Source organism: Helicoverpa armigera, chromosome 10 (assembly GCF_030705265.1).
Source record: "Helicoverpa armigera isolate CAAS_96S chromosome 10, ASM3070526v1, whole genome shotgun sequence".
Lineage (NCBI taxonomy): Eukaryota > Metazoa > Arthropoda > Insecta > Lepidoptera > Noctuidae > Helicoverpa > Helicoverpa armigera.
Genome location: NC_087129.1, coordinates 2,254,135 through 2,270,504, shown reverse-complemented (window position 1 = coordinate 2,270,504; position 16,370 = coordinate 2,254,135). Strand labels below are relative to the sequence as shown.

At 37.0% G+C, this 16,370-nt stretch overlaps 1 protein-coding gene across 4 annotated transcripts; it reads right to left on the bottom strand.

Annotated features, from left to right (window-relative positions):
* Positions 1–4,388: 4,388 nt before the first annotated feature.
* On the bottom strand, positions 4,389–16,016 carry LOC110374403 (synaptic vesicle glycoprotein 2C). Of its 4 annotated transcripts, none has more exons than XM_049840943.2 (12): positions 15,855–16,016; positions 15,461–15,573; positions 9,371–9,461; positions 8,796–8,957; positions 8,174–8,336; positions 7,857–7,978; positions 7,124–7,368; positions 6,677–6,840; positions 6,200–6,335; positions 5,433–5,716; positions 4,975–5,102; positions 4,389–4,847 (listed from the first exon to the last, which is right to left on the bottom strand). In XM_049840943.2, exons 3-12 carry the CDS (start codon positions 9,450–9,452, stop codon positions 4,771–4,773), a joined length of 1,563 nt encoding a protein of 520 aa, XP_049696900.2. In that variant the 5' UTR covers positions 9,453–9,461; positions 15,461–15,573; positions 15,855–16,016; the 3' UTR covers positions 4,389–4,770. The 4 variants fall into 4 exon arrangements, with proteins under 4 accessions (XP_049696900.2, XP_049696901.2, XP_049696902.2 ...); XM_049840944.2 differs by having other exon boundaries at positions 15,461–15,558; XM_049840945.2 differs by lacking the exon at positions 15,461–15,573.
* Between the last annotated feature and the right edge of the window lie 354 nt (positions 16,017–16,370).

Below are 16,370 nucleotides of genomic sequence, written 5' to 3'. Positions count from 1 at the left end.
AATTCCCTTAAAACCTAACATTTGGTACCAGTCGGTGCTCGGCTCAAGGCGTCAACGGTTTATAGCGTCTGTTTATGCTAATAGACCAGTAGAATTCCCATGAAATATATACGACATATTAATCGTTGCGTGAGCTGGTTTTAGGTCTTTTTTAAACATGTTGTTCGGAGTAATAAAATCTGAGTTTGATAAGTGTGGTTTGTTTTAAATTTTCTTTGTTTTATACTAGATTCTAGCTTGGATGGTGACAAAAACTCCTTCATATGTCTTTCTCCCGGGTCTAAGCCATTCTCTCTTATTTCAAATTAAACGGTTCAGCCATTCTTGAGTTAAATAATGTAACTAACATTTTATTATATATTTAATTGTTTGAGGCACTATAAGGAATGTTTTTTAAAGCAAAAATAGTTAGTTATATTAACATAACACTTCTTAGCAATAGCAATAAAACCGTCACCGAATAAACCAAGCACATGAATATTTTTGCCAAACCTCAGTCAGCGACAGCAAAATAATAATATTATTTATGACTTTCCGAATTTTCCATTATTACCAGAATTTATGGGAAATGTATCGTGAACTGTCAAATTTCAAAATTTTCCTTTGCGTTTTCTTGCTTTCTTGTCAACGAAATTTGAACCTTAATGCGTTGTGATAAGGTGGTTGGATATTTTGTGGTGTGAAAATTGTTCGATGAAATGAAATCGGTTGTGGAGTAAACTTGAAACAATAGCATCAAGTTTGAGAGCAACAGATGTTAAGAGACTAATGAAACAACGAAAGATCTTTCTGACCTTATTGTTACGAACTAGCTTTTGAATACAATAATGAAGGGAATTTTCAGTTGAAATTCGTGGAAGAAAATTTTGGAGGCACGAGTTAGGGTGTTATAATATGTACACCGTAAAATAATTTCTGGAGATACAAAATTAAATCGATACAAATTCAAAAGAACAGAATTGGAATGTGTAAAAGGTTAAAATGTCGAAAACAAAAAACAGTTTGTACTGTTAAAAGGACATGAGTTTTAATCACAAAGAGAGGCTGTATAAAGAAAAGATTAAGTTAGTTTCCATTACGGCATTCAACCAGCCAGTCTTTTAAAATATTTCAGAAACAAACACTTTTTGGTAATAATTTCCGGGCCCAGCCTAGAAAGCTACCCATCTTCAACTAAAAGAGCGTAGTATAAAACCATATTTTGTATAAAACAAACAAAAAGATTGTATCTTCGAAAAGCCCAACTTGTTCTGTTGTACCCGCTTGTAAATTCGGGTCGTCTAAAGCTAGAACCTAGCTACCTAAGTCACAAAACATTGAAAATTGACCCCTATTTTTTATTGCATAAGGTGGTTGTGATATGCATTTGAAAAGTTGCAGTTATCTAAGCAAACATTCAGTGTAGCCCCAAATTGTTGCGGTTTCCGACGGTCTGTTCGTATGTTTGTTTGTATAGAGTAAACATAACACACAATTGTCGCTGATTTGTTTGTTCCTCGATAGTTGTGGTAATTGTTTTGACCCTACAATGGACTGCCAATATTATATGATAGAATAACATTGTGTGTTAGATTGGAGCATTTGAATAATAGTCGCGAAATATCGCTAGAGACTTCATACGTATCAGTCGATTATTCTTAGTGAATTAAAACCTCTTTAAAGTTCTGTAGTCCAAAACTACTTCTATCTGATCATGGATCTATGTCCCCATCGTTTTAAGTACCCGGTCGTTAGATTACCTCTACAGCCTTGTTAATCCCGACCCACAAGTAGGAGGTCCATTCGATCTACACCTAACATGTCAAGTGGTGAGGGAGGTCCGATTAGTATTGAGAATGCTTGTATGACATCTATCAGGCCTTTGATAGTGTAGCCTATCAGTGACAGTATGTAGTTTCAAATAGCCTGTCATGGAAGATTTTGTTTTGTAAGTATAAAATTAGAGTGACTTTAAGGAGGTTTATTATAAGACGACGTGAAGGTATTTTTTTCGTAAATGAATACCTATATTTTGCTCCCATAGAAAATATCCACATATCTTGCAATGTCTGCAAAGCTCTTTTCGTATCGCGTCGTTTTGACTTATTTTGACACGCTTTGTTAGTCCTCTCAGTCAAACTCTTTACGGGAATTGGCCAGTAAAGACAAATTTTCTGCTCAGCACACACTGCAAACTTTTAAATCGGTTTACCCTTCATGAATTTTAAATGCACAAATTGGGACATAATTGACGCGGTTTACCGTTCCGCCATATTAGTAATGGTTAACGCTACCGAGACCACAACATTGTTGTGTGTTTGAAATCGCTTCAATTCCATGTTTAAATATTTTGCCGGCAGTCACTTGTTTTTGTTTATTTCTGTGGCCGCGTTTAAGTGGCTAAAAAGGTGAGAATTATTTTAGGCGAAACAATATAAATACGATTAGAGGTTTTGGAATTGTTTTGGTCGCGACTGTGTGTATTATGCATATTGTACTAAACATTGAAAAAAAATTGGTTGTTCAAACTTTACTCAGTTCAGAGGAAATAAGCTCTGTAGCAAGAGTCAGTTTATTACTTTATTTAATAAACTTTTAACCTAAAATATTATCCAGCCCCATTCAAATCAAAATCAAATGAAACCTCCATGTCATATAAACTAATCAAATATAATTCCTAACTGTACGCGTCTCGATTAAAAGGTGTGATATACCCAGGTACAGACAGGCACTAAAGGTGAGTTTATTCAATATAAGCAGCCCATCCCATTGGTCGGATCCTTAGTACCTACTCGACGGTAATTAAACGCTTTTCCTGTGCCCGAGGCTACCGACAAATCAATTTTCAGACACCCTATAAACGCCATGTTAAAATAGACACAGTGTAAGAAAATGTTCATGTTTTTTTGCAAGGTGCCACAGTCTTTCAATCTTTTTGATCGTATTTTTTTAGTCTACATTATCGTAGGTAGGGTGACCAAACTAGATAAGGCGCAGCCCAGGGTGTAACATCCATAAAATTACATATAGGAGGGGTTGGACGCGACGGGCCAGTTATCGAATCACTTCGGAATGCATAGGATATTTTGCGCTTGTATAACGCTGTGATGGCTTAATCAATTTCATGGTAACTGCCTCGGGACATTCGGAATGAATAAAAGTTACACTTCAAAAACATAACGAAGATTTAATTAAAGTTTTTGTACGCTTATACGGTAACCGTTTAGTTATCTAAACGGTTACCAGCGGCATTTAAACGAGTGAAGCAAAAAGTCGGTAACTCTTTCGCGTCCATCCGTCACACCTTTTTATTTCAGACATCGTCTGACGTAGATTTACCATAGCTTTTTATCCCCATCAACAACCATTGTTTTGCTGGCACGTACAAAAAAGCAAGCAAGACAACAGTTCACTAGTATAAACAAAATAAAGAAGAAAATACTCGTTAAGCATAATGCTTTTAAACCCCTTCGAGTCGTCCATTTGCACGGAGAACTGAGTTTACAAATAAAGTGAAATCAAAATGAATAGTTTATGCAAATCCTATGAGCAGTTCTTGAGTGAACAACAATAAAGACAAATGTGTTTTTGTTGAGAAAACCAATATACTTCTAGAAACTGCACTGGCTTAACCGACAGGATTGCAACGGGAAGATTGTGCTAAATGAACATTGGTGTTCCTTTAAGTAATTATTTCTGCTTTTCGATTACAAACATAGTTCTGCATTAATGCATCAGTATTTTAGATTCTAGGAACTAGGTAAGAGAGATATTAGGATTCCTATGTAGAATTCTCGGTAGCTTCTCGAAGTCTGGATTTGTGCTCTATTGATGATAATTCTAATACCTGGAACCAGTGACATAGGTTCTGCTAACTTCGGGTGTGTAATAACATATTTTGTTACGCTTAAAAGATGAAAAGTAAAACTGGGTAGTCTTTGTGTGAGAAGAAGTTGCTCTATGGGACAGTTAAAAATGTTCTGACTGGTAATTTACGTAACCACATTTCATTTAATTGTAATTCCTTTCCATTATTACATGAACCTATTCAATACAAAATGTATGATTCATTCTAAAATATATCTATTCAGATTAGACATGAGAACGTAGAACTTCATGCATTCAATTTCTAATGGCGTGCGATCCAATCTATTTCAATGGCTATATTGTTGCACAAGACTAAGCCTGTGATAAAATTAATTTGTTTTTATTCAGCGACAGTGGTAAATTACATTTTATGTTTAACACTTTTCTAGATGCAATTTAAAGATAAGAATGTACTTTTGAAGAAATGCTATCTTGTGACTGAAGAATCGAGGACGATGCGAAACAAGTAATAAAATTATTATAGAAGTATGTACATATGTGTTTTATTTCAAATTACAAAGCAAAAACAAATTGTATTTCTTATTACGTCGTCTTACACAGTAAAAACATTTCAAGCATTTTCACAGTAAGGCTTATTTCTTACAGTTAATAAATCTCGTTGCAACATATTTCACAAGCATATCTTGTAGTTGTGATTATATCAAAATGCAATGACATTCTATGACATAGGTAGGGAGGGGGGAACTACCTAATTTACGTCATCATCATCATCATCACTAGAATACATAAGTCGTTTGTTCGAAAACCTCATTTACGTCATCAACTCCATCATTAGAATCTGTAAGCCGTTTGTGCCAAAATCCGTAATTTTCAATAAGCGGTCTCAAAATTTCTCCATAGTCGTCCGGTCCTTCAATGACCCCCTCTATCATTTTCTTTGTCTCAAAATCTTATTTTTGTAGACTAAGGTTCTTGTGTTTCACCAGGTTTGGGTGCCTCTTTCTTCCTATTTGGTAGTGTCAGACAAATCAAGCCATCGACTGTAATAAAAAAAATGTAAATTAAAGAAATTGAAAGTAGGTAGGTATACTTATGTTATTCGAGTACATGGTCGGTCATATTCATTATAATTTTCCTATAAGGATTTTTTCAAAAAGTGAGACTTACCAACAAGAAGACTTCCAAAGAGGTAAAAGCCAGCTCCGCAATTGATGTCCAAGAACAAGCCAATCAGGTTGGATCCGACCATTGAGCCAGTACGTCCCAACATCATTGACAGGCAAACCGCCATGGCCCTGTGTGCAAAAATAACAAAATATATCGAATCATTTAATCAGCCCGTTAGTCCTGAATGAAGTGATAGTTTAAATGTTTATTTCAATGCTATAAAATCTTGTTGCACTACTGCACACCGTATCATTTTATATGCAAAAACATAGTTATAATCAAAGAAAATAAAAAGTTTTTTGATTTTCGCTTCACGAATTGGTGAAAGCGCTGGTCTACATAAGCGTCGAATAGTAGTGTGGTCGCTTGACAAACATGTTCAATTGAATCTGGCGTTTTATCATAAAAGTAATTTAGCTTATTAAACACAAAAAAATAATAAATTTAGAACAACATACCTATACTTAGTAGGAAAAATCTCCACAGCAACAGCATTCATGAGACCAATACAAGCGCCAGACATTTGGAAGATAGCAAACAGCACCACGGCTATATGCTGGTTATACGCCAGATTAGCACCAACACCACACAATCCTGTGATAGTTAGTGTTACTACTAGGATGGGCTTCTTTCCTACGTAGTCTACTAGGACTCCTACGATGATGTACATGGAGCAGAAGACTAGGCCAACGTAGATGGATCGCTCGAAGGTGGATGTGTAGATTGTATCGTCGCATATTATCTGGAAATGTGTGTGGTTATTAAACGCAATGAAATATGTGGGTAAATAGTTATTATTTCGGAGATTAATTTCCTAGCAGCATATTTATCATCAAGTTAACATTAAGTCATTGATTTCCTAATGCTTTGTCCGTCCACATTAAGTAAACTGTTAGCTTCTGAGTGAGTTAGCCATAAACAGTCAAACCGTTGGAATTAGCAGTAAATTCAGATCTATTTTCTTGTCGGTTTTGTTGTGAGTCAGTCACATACTGAGAAGTGAGTCCATGCTAGCAAACTGTGGACACTCCATTTCAAAATATACGTAACTAAGTATATAATAGTTATTCTACTGGAGGCGGACACAGCCTTAGTGACACATTCTTCCTGCTCGATTTGTGAAAACAATTGTTAAATAGTTTGGAACATAGATTCTCATTTAACAACAATGTCAATGTTCTTAAAACTTAACAAATTATAAGTAAATGAGAAAAAATATATTTACCGATGTACTATTTAGAGCATCGGCAGCGGCCTTGCTTCGTGTCATATCAATGACGTCACAGATCTTCATGTGGATACTATCCTGGCTAGCCAAAGAGTTGAGAATCGTTGGGAACCAAATGTAGAAGCCATTTGTGCTGAAACGAAGATGCACAAATAAATAACTACGTTAAATAAGGAAACCAAACACGTAGAGCATGCGCATGCTATACCTACACAATGACGATTACTAGCATATTAAATTGAAAATAAATAAACAAATCGAAATTACGAACATCCTCTTTTTTGGGAAGTCGATAAAAAAGCTGTGTCTATGCAGCGATTAACGAACGTGTGCCGACAATATGGACAATAATGGACATAGATTTGATTTGTTCCACACACTACGATCGAACAATCAATAAGTATAAATTGAAAAGTCAATTGAAGATGACGTACGACCAGCTGAATATTAAGACAAATGTAGTATAATACATACGCAGCAAATATCCCAAACTGCACAAAGCAGGTGAGACAGATCCACGGTAACAGCGGCAGTCTGAAGATTGGTAAAGTTTGTTCCTTCATTGAAGCAAGGATAGCGGTTATGCCTCTCCCGTTGTTCAACTTTGTAACTTGACTTTCTACTATCAGGGACTTTACCTGCAATTGGAAAGGTATTTTTGATTGTTTGCTAGAATTCAGTGGTTCAGGGTAGGACAAGTATTATAACTCTTCATAGTAACATATTGAGAATCCAACTTAAGATATTCCAGTCTTAATTTTATAACGCTTTTTGGATCTCTCTCTAGGTTTCTATTTATACAAAATTCTCCCAAAAAACAATTTACTTACCATCTATTCTCGTACTAAAACAACTTTTCCAGACCAAGATATTTAAAGGTCTATTAATAAATAGTAGTATAAATAGTTCTAAAATACTTACTGTAAAGCTATCCTTAGACATTTTACTGTTCCAAGCATAGATTATCTTCACAACATCCAAAGCCTCATCTTGTCGGCCATTAGCATATAAGAATTTGGGACTTTCTGGTGCAAAAAACAGAAGTACAGTGGCTATGGTGAATGGTATTGTGCAAGCCACTATGAGTAAACGCCAAGGACTATAGGAGATGTCTAAGAAGGAGATATCGTAGGAAAATTCTTGAGGAAGAATCAGCCAGGCGAGACCTGAAAGAAAATTTTAGTGTTTAGGTGTGGAATTAACATTGTATCATAGCATCTAAACTGACACATATTATAAAGAAAAAGAATATTGTTTGTTTGATCGCACTAATCTCAGGGACTGCTAGATCGATTTTAATGAAATTTCAGTGTGTATTTTTGAAATTATGGAAGGCTACTTTTTATCTGGGTGCGCGGATTAGTTCTTAGAGGGCGCGCCTAGAATGACGACCTCGATGGCGCAATGGTCACCATGCCGGACTGCCGAACCTGAGGTCCCGGGTTCGATTCCCGGTTCGGTCGACATGTGTGTGATGAGCATGTTTGTTGGCCGTGGTCTGGGTGTTACAATATGTATTTATCAATATGTATATATGTAGCTATATGTAGTTTATCAGTTGTGTTAGCACCCATAACACAAGTTAATTAATAACTTACCATGGGGCTAACCGACAGTGCGTGAAAAAAAAAAAAAAAATGTAATGCATACTTACATGGCAGGACAACTGTGCCAATCCCAATGAAAGATGATCCGAATGTAACCATCTTATCCCTGTGACGTAGATTGTTGAATTCACCAAGATACGTGTAAACTACGGCAGAGGGTCCCGTCATACTATAGAGAAAACAAATTCGTTAAGGTGGAAATAAAGTTATGTTATGTGTGACTACTGTTAGACATGTTAATTTTCAATGTTTCATTTAATTTTGCTTTGACAAACTGATTTTATGAACTCCTGAATGTAGTATTTAAATGGAGTAAGACGTTCTAATTATATAAAATAAAAGGAAATTGAGTCATACAACTTACAAAATAGCAGAAATGAATTGCAAAACGGCCAAAGTTATAAGATTTGGCGAAAAACTGGAAAAGACTGATATAATAGTAGACGTGAGCATAGCAACCAGCATGGTTGGTCTTCTGCCTTTTGTGTCAGCCAGCCAACCCCAGAAATATGACGTTATTATTATAGCTGAAACAAAAGAGATGCAAAACAAATAATTAGTAAATAAAAATAAAGATAAAAATCACTAAAAAGGAAAATTAAAAGTTCTGTATATTTTAAGAATATTTGATGATTTTTTTCGTATCCATCTTAAAAATAAAATATGGCGCGAATTAATTTCGATAAAATGGTTTTAGTGCCACATTGGCTACATGCGATAATTTCCTGTCGCATTAAATCATACTAAGCTTTAGTGTACTTTAGATAATTATTTAAACCGACTAACGTACAAAATTATATTATATGTACTTAAATCAAAACTACTAGGCCCAAGTTCACTACCAAATAAAAGTCAGTTCCTCCTAAACCGACTTTGAACGCATGAACTTTTACGTTCAATTTTCAAAATTAACAGTTGTTGCGTGTCAAACGGACTTATGTTATCGATAAATTGGTATTAAAAGTAAATAAAAAAATAATAATAACCTGTAAACGGCAAAGCAGAAAGCCATCCCTTCTGTTTCGTGGTAAGTTCCAAGTCACATTGTGCGGCTGGTATGACGTAGCCTAGTACGAGGCACTGCATGATCATACCCATTAGCATTAGACCAGACATCAACATGTGTAATATGTTATAGACACCGATTCCTGAAAAAAAATACAAAAAGCAAATGGTAAGTAGGTAAATAATGACAAAAATAAACGTTGTGAAAAAATAAGTTAAGGTTTATTGGTTAACGATAAAGTGCCAGTTAATAATCTGATAGTTATTCTATCCGAAACCGGTGAAGATAAATCCCTGATAGGCTGTCAGAGACACAAAAATAAAAATTACCAAAACCTATTTCAAAATTAAAACCTGTTCGAAACTCATTTGAATTAAAAAAATGTATACTAGAGGTGTAAAATTCTATTTTCAAAATTCTCACGACCGCGGTGATTTTGAGAATAGTGGTGATATGAGCATAATAAAATAATTCGGAAATAATAAAGGCTCCAAATTAAATAGAGGCACGTTAGTTTATTCATAATTAAGGATTATTTGAATTTGCATTAATTACCTGATAACAGCATAGCTTCGTCCAGTGTTGCTATCACGTTATCCCTTTTGCCGCCATTTCTATCCATTGTGGTAGCGGCCATATTTTGTTACTGAAAATGTACAATTGATTAAAAAAATAAAACTAAACCGAAAAATACGAAATCATTTTTATATCAATATTTTAAATAAATATTTGCAAATATTTAAAATACAATATTGGACTATAACTTTCTATTAAAATTTTGATTACTAGGAAATAGTTGAATGATTAAAGGCTCCAGCAGACCGGATGCGTATGCGTAGACGTAAGCGTAGTCACGCGCGTAGTTAGTAATGTATGGAAATGTATGGAGCCACACCGCTTGCGTAACGACGCGCGTGTCTACGTTACGCAAGCGGTGTGGCCTGTCTCATACATTTCCATACATTACAACTCATGGTTACGCCGTAACTACGCGCGTGACTACGCGCGTGGTTACGCATACGCATCCGGTCTGCTGGAGCCTTAATACATTGTACATTTGTTGGAATTGTTATTTAAAAACAAACCCTATTAATTGAGCAGCAAAATTTCAGTTCTGTATAAAATTAAATATTCAAGCTACGTTAACTACTCTACAAAAATAATGTTAAAGTGATAAAGAACCGGCCAAGTGTGAGTCAAACTCCCGCACGGAGGGTTACCAGAGTAAAAAAATGTTTGTTGTATGGGAGCCCCCTAAAATATTTATATTTTCAGTATTTGTTGTTATAGCTTCAACAGAAATACATTGTCTGTGAAAATTTCTACTTTCTAACACGGTTCATGAGATACAGCCTGGTGACAGACGGACGGACGGACGGACAGAGGAGCGAAAACAATAGGGTCCCTATTTACCTTTTATGTATGGAACCCCAAAAATGGATGTACTTATGTATTTATTTTTACTTTTACCGTAGTAAGGAAATGTACTAAATATAAGGCATTTTTGTAAACTTTGCCACCACACCCGACAAAAATGGTTTCGTTTCGTACGGGAATCGAACCCACAACACGTTGCGCAGCCTTTGAAGCCATCGACCAATATCTCAAACATTATAGGTATATGAAACAATAGGTTTACAATTTGTACATATTCAATTCAACTCACTATTTTTAAGTTATGTAACTAATAAAGACCTTTAAAAATCAAATCATAATCAAATCAATTATTTATTTCGAGTCCACAAGTTTTTCAATTGGCTCTATTAGTCGACCTATAGTTTTAGATTTTATTCGTTCCCTTTTGCAAATTGATCACCTAAATCTTACTGTTCGGAAAATAAGTACCACAAAGTACTTCTTTGTATATTTGCCTCTTTCATTGAACGCTATTGAACGGGCTTATTTTCAATTAGATAATTGCAGCGGCTGCACCCGTCTTATTTTCAGTACCAATGAAACTCTCAAATAGCGTAGCTTTCTGATGTCAAAAAGAGTTTATAAATCAGCTGAGATCCAGAGGGCACTTAGTCACAATTTACAAACTAAATAAAAAGGAAAGAAAACCTATGAGTAATGTTTGGTGAAAAAATACGAAGACATCGTAACATAGTTTTACAATCTAACAAAATTACATCTGGATTTCCGATGTAAAATATTTTATAAACTCCACGGCGAGCTGGACAGCTCCAAGCTGCTGTATACTGGCCGGCGAGGCCTGTGCCGAGATGCCGCTGTTATACGCGGTGCGGCGGCGCGGCCCCTGACAGCGCCAAAGCGACGCCGTCAACTTGACTTTTTTTGTGTGATTTTGGATTTATTTTTCTTGTAATATTAGTGTTTTTAGTGTTTTTAGCCTATAAGTGTAAATAAAACGAGCCGCAGCACACAGATGCGCAGCGGGAATGATATGGATTATAGTGCATGTCAATCTTCTGGATCACTGGATGCCCTAGAGAGATGCCCCCTGTGCCCCCAAGCTCGTTTCTTCAGAGGTAAGCGAGGCTTGAGCGTGCACATTGGGAAGATCCACAAATCCCAATGTGCAGGCTCGGCTAATGCGACCGCTACAAACCCGACACCAACCACCGATCCTTTCTGGCAAAAATTATCTAAATTAAAAAACTCAACTCCGGTATTAAAGCGAGTTCCTCGTGGAGCCAGGCCCCTGGTTGCTCAACACTTGGCAGGTTGTGTTCGCCTGGCTGCACGGGAGAACTCGCAACGTGCTTGGGAGCAATTGCTCACCTTCCCATATAGAGTTTTACACGTTCAGAAAAATTTGGCAAACAAAAAGTCCTTGACAAAACAAATTAAAGACAACTGCGTAAGTTTAGGCCATGAAGATTTCGATACCAAATTACCGACCCAAAGAATTTCTAATATACCCCGCCTAGTGGAATCAAAGCTAGGCGAGGGTGACATTCGGGGGGCTGCTAGAATTCTCTTTAGCAGTGATGTGGTGGCTCCGTGTTCTCCAGACACGCTCTCCGCTCTGGAGAGTAAACACCCAGCCCCAGCAGATGGCCTCTCTTTTCCCGACCCTCCTGATTCAGACGCACATACCCTCACAATTTCAGGTCGACACCTGGTCACAGCCATAGGCTCCTTCAGGAGCGGCTCCGCAGGCGGCCTCGACGGCTTGAGTCCGCAACACCTGAAGGATCTCACCTGCCCAAGCGCCGGGGAAGCAGGTGAGTCGCTCTTGAAGGAGCTTACGGCCCTGACCAACCTTATGCTCTCCGGCAATGTGGACGAAACCGTCATAGACGTTTTGTATGGAGCAAACCTCTGTGCTTTGCGCAAGAAGGATGGCGGTATTCGTCCAATTGCCGTGGGGACCACTTATCGTCGTATGGCAGCCAAAATCTGCTGTAAATTTTATAGTGAGGACGTTTCGGAAAAATTTCAGCCCCTGCAGCTAGGTTATGGCTCGAAAGGGGGCTGCGAGGCTGCCGTACACGCCCTGTCGACCTACCTAAATTATGGGAACGGAGATGTCATCTTGAAGGTTGACATTAAGAACGCATTCAACTCGGTGAACAGGGACACCTTGCTGGCAGAAGCCAAAAAAGAAATACCCCAAATTTTTAGTTTCCTCTGGCAGTGCTACAGACATCCAACCAAATTACTTTATCGGGACAACCTATTAGAATCCGCTGTTGGCTGTCAACAAGGTGATCCCCTCGGGCCTGTGATCTTTAGTTTGGCAATTAACCCAATAATTCGGCAACTAAATTCTGAATTTAACGTCTGGTATCTCGACGATGGGACCCTGGGAGGCAACAGAGATACCGTACTTAATGATTTCATTTTCCTAAGAGACAAACTCCATAACATTGGCCTTGACCTAAACATTTCCAAATGCGAACTATTTATATCTGACACAACCGACAGACAGACGACACTCCAAAATTTTAACGCAGTAGCCGATGGCATAAAAATAATAGACAAAAGTTCTCTTTGCCTCCTGGGGTCACCAGTACTAGAAGAGTCATTTTCGGATTTTATTGAGAACAAAATTCAAAATTTCAATGATATTTCGGAAAGGTTATTCAAAATTAATATACATTCAGCCATCACCATCCTACGATACTGCTGCTTTGGCCCCAAATTAACCTACATCTTGCGTGCTTCTCATTTATGGAAGCACATCAACCTTTTGGATCAAATTGATAAAATAATTCGACACACACTTTCATCAATTTTAAATGTGGCCTTGGACGACAAAGCTTGGTCTCAAGCTACACTTCCCGTCCGTATGGGAGGGCTTGGCGTCCGCAAAATTTCCAGTATTAGTTTACCGGCATTTATTTCCTCCGTCCATGGCACTGACAAATTGATCAGGAAAATCCTACCTATTACACTGATCAATTTTGAGGTGCCATGCCTGGCGGAGGCTATTAATGCCTGGAAAGTCACATGCCCGAATACCGATCTACCCGCCAACCCATCCTCCCAGAGACAGTGGGATGCGCCGCTCTGCAGAGTAATACGGAAAAATCTCATTGATACGTCAATTACTTCTGCGGAGCGAGCACGCCTACTGGCTGTGGGTGAATGGGAGTCAGGTCTTTGGCTTCACGCATTTCCGTCGGCAAACATAGGCACCATGTTTGACGACACCACTTTCAGACTCGCTGTCTGCCTGCGTCTGGGTGCTTCGTGCTGCACTCCTCACCGCTGCCACTGCGGGGAAGCTGTCAACAGCCTCGGTCACCACGGCCTGTCGTGCAGTCGGAGTGCGGGCCGCATACCACGACATGCGAATATCAACGACGTGATCCGTCGGGCTCTTGTTGCCGTCGGCGTGCCAGCCGTACTTGAACCAAATGGTTTGGCACGCGACGATGGCAAGAGACCAGACGGCATGTCGCTATTTCCGTGGAAGATGGGTAGGACTTTAGTGTGGGACGCGACCTGCGTCGACACTCTTGCGCCATCCCATCTTCCTAGAACTGCGTGTTGTGTCGGCTCCGCCGCTTCACAAGCAGAGGACCTCAAACGGCGCAAATATAGTAGCCTTATCGGGAATTACATGTTTGAGCCGTTTGGGGTTGAAACTCTCGGGCCGTGGGGTCCGAGTGCTCACGCGCTTGCAAAGGAAATTTCTAAGCGCCTTGTTGACACTTCTCGTGACCCAAGGGCTGGCTTTTATTTCGCACAGAGGTTGAGCATTGCCATCCAACGTGGCAATGCTGCCAGCCTTCTGGGTACATTACCCGGTGACAGCGATGAGGAGCAATTTTTTGATGCTATGTATTAGTTTTAAGTTGTATATATAAGTTTATTTTTAATTTTTGAAATTAATGTAAATATTATGTAAATATTGATAAATATTTACAAACTTCATTTCTTTATAATTAGATATTTTTTTAGTTAAAGACCCAAGTTTCATGGAATGGGTAATATCTGAAAGATAATTGACACTGGAATTGTTGTCACTTTTTTCTTGAAGGTTACTTGGTTAGCTTGAAATTGTTATATTTATCTCAAGCTGGCCTTTTCCCACGGTTTCACCCGCGTTCCGTGTGAACATCTAGCCGTACCGAGATAAAATATAGCCTATGTTAATCGGGAAGAATGTAGCTTTCCAACTTCAGGGTAAAAATAAACATAAATATATTTAGTATAGCATTATACGCGCTTTGGTGTATACTGTAAGCTTATATTGTTAAATAAATGAATAAAACTGTTTCCTCTTTATTATATTAGTATATAGATAGCCAGATACCTAGTACGTAGTTATAAGAAGACAAATAAATGGGTACTTAACATTATACTCAATTGCAAACAGTAGATATGATAAAAGAATATGTGTTATATAATCCTAAAAAATATTATATGATTTATAGAAGGTAGGTACTTATGTTTTGATAATGCGACCTCAAGGTCAATCAATCTCGCTGCCACCATGATAACATGTGTAATGATAGTTAAATATATTTCTTTTGCGAACCTATTTTAATAATATAATAATGTATGTAACTATATCACCAAGTAGTAAAACATAACAAGGGAAATAAAAGAATACATAGACAAAAATATATTTTGTACTTTTTTAATTAATCCCGAAATGAAAAATAAAACTTAAAATAGAAATATTATGTAGATATTTTTTCTTGTATATAAAAAAATGTGATAAATATTTTTTTATTAGGCGCGCATAAAAACCAAAGTAGCGAATCGATAATAGTTGTAATGATCAATAACTTTATTTCCTAATTAAAGTTATGTCCTGTAAGATTAGGTAAGTCACAGTTACAGAATGCAGGTACAAATAACACCAACAATAATGAACCTCTAGAAATGACCAATTGATTATTGTATTGTAATACCTAATCAAAATAAACTAACAAGGTCAAACATACACACTTAATTATTCCCGTCTCGAGTATAAGTAGTCGATACCCTACCCTATTTGTCTTATTGTATTTTTTCTATTCTAAATAGCTAACGTATGCCTTGCATACGCAATGTAACTAAGTTATTTCCTTCTCATACATATATCCTATAAATACCTATAGGTAAGAATATAATTAACCAGTCCTAATTTTTTGTACCCCAATTTAGCACAAACCTGCAAAGGTTATTAACTCAAGTTTTTATGCGCGCTCCTAAAAATACATTCTATAAATAGACAATCACCTCATTGACGCTTGCTTGGGCTCAAATATACGCCATGTTGGAGCTGGTTCTGATCCCGCACAAGCTCTACGAGTGTGACTCGTAGATATCATCATTATCTGAGGAAAATAACACTAAAAGTATGTTAATATTGATAGTAAAAGAAGTGAGTTTACTGCGAGCAATAATGTTGCGTAATTAAATAAAAATAAATTAAACAACAACGTGTGTAAAGAAACGTTATAGTTACGCAGAAAAATAAAAAAATAGATATTGTATATATTGTATTGACATTGACATTTTGAATTTCGAAACAAAAAAAAGTTACGCAATATCATAGACAGTATTGCTCGCAGTTCCAAAAATAAATTCGATAAATAAAAAAAGTGGAAAGAATAAATGATTTTGGACTCACGTGTTACCAGGGAGCGTCTTTTTAAAACGAACTGATTTTTGCGACTGAAGCGGGAACTCGCTCGATACTCTCTTTTATAGAATCGATGACGTCATTAGAACATTACAGTTTGCAAAGAGGTTATCATTCACGAAGGAATTAAGTGATTTAATATTTGTTTACTATTCCATCAGCTAGTAGTTTATATTTTCAATGTTAGACAGATTAGCGTGGTAGATTAAACACTTCTAATTAAAACAATGCCGTTTTGTGACAATCTCAGGAAATTCTTTGAGTTTATGTAAAGAAGCCAATTATAGACTGATTGGATAATGACTTATTGTTTTTGAAAACTAATTAGTCTGCATCTAATGATGGTAATGATTTTCCTTAATGGTGAAACACTTAACTATCAAGTTTAGGAACACCTAAAACGTGGAAAATAAATTTATTATTATTTTCTAGAAAAATGACAGAAAAGTACCTAACTCCAATATAGCATAGTATAGTAGGCAAGTTAAAGTGCTGAAATACGGT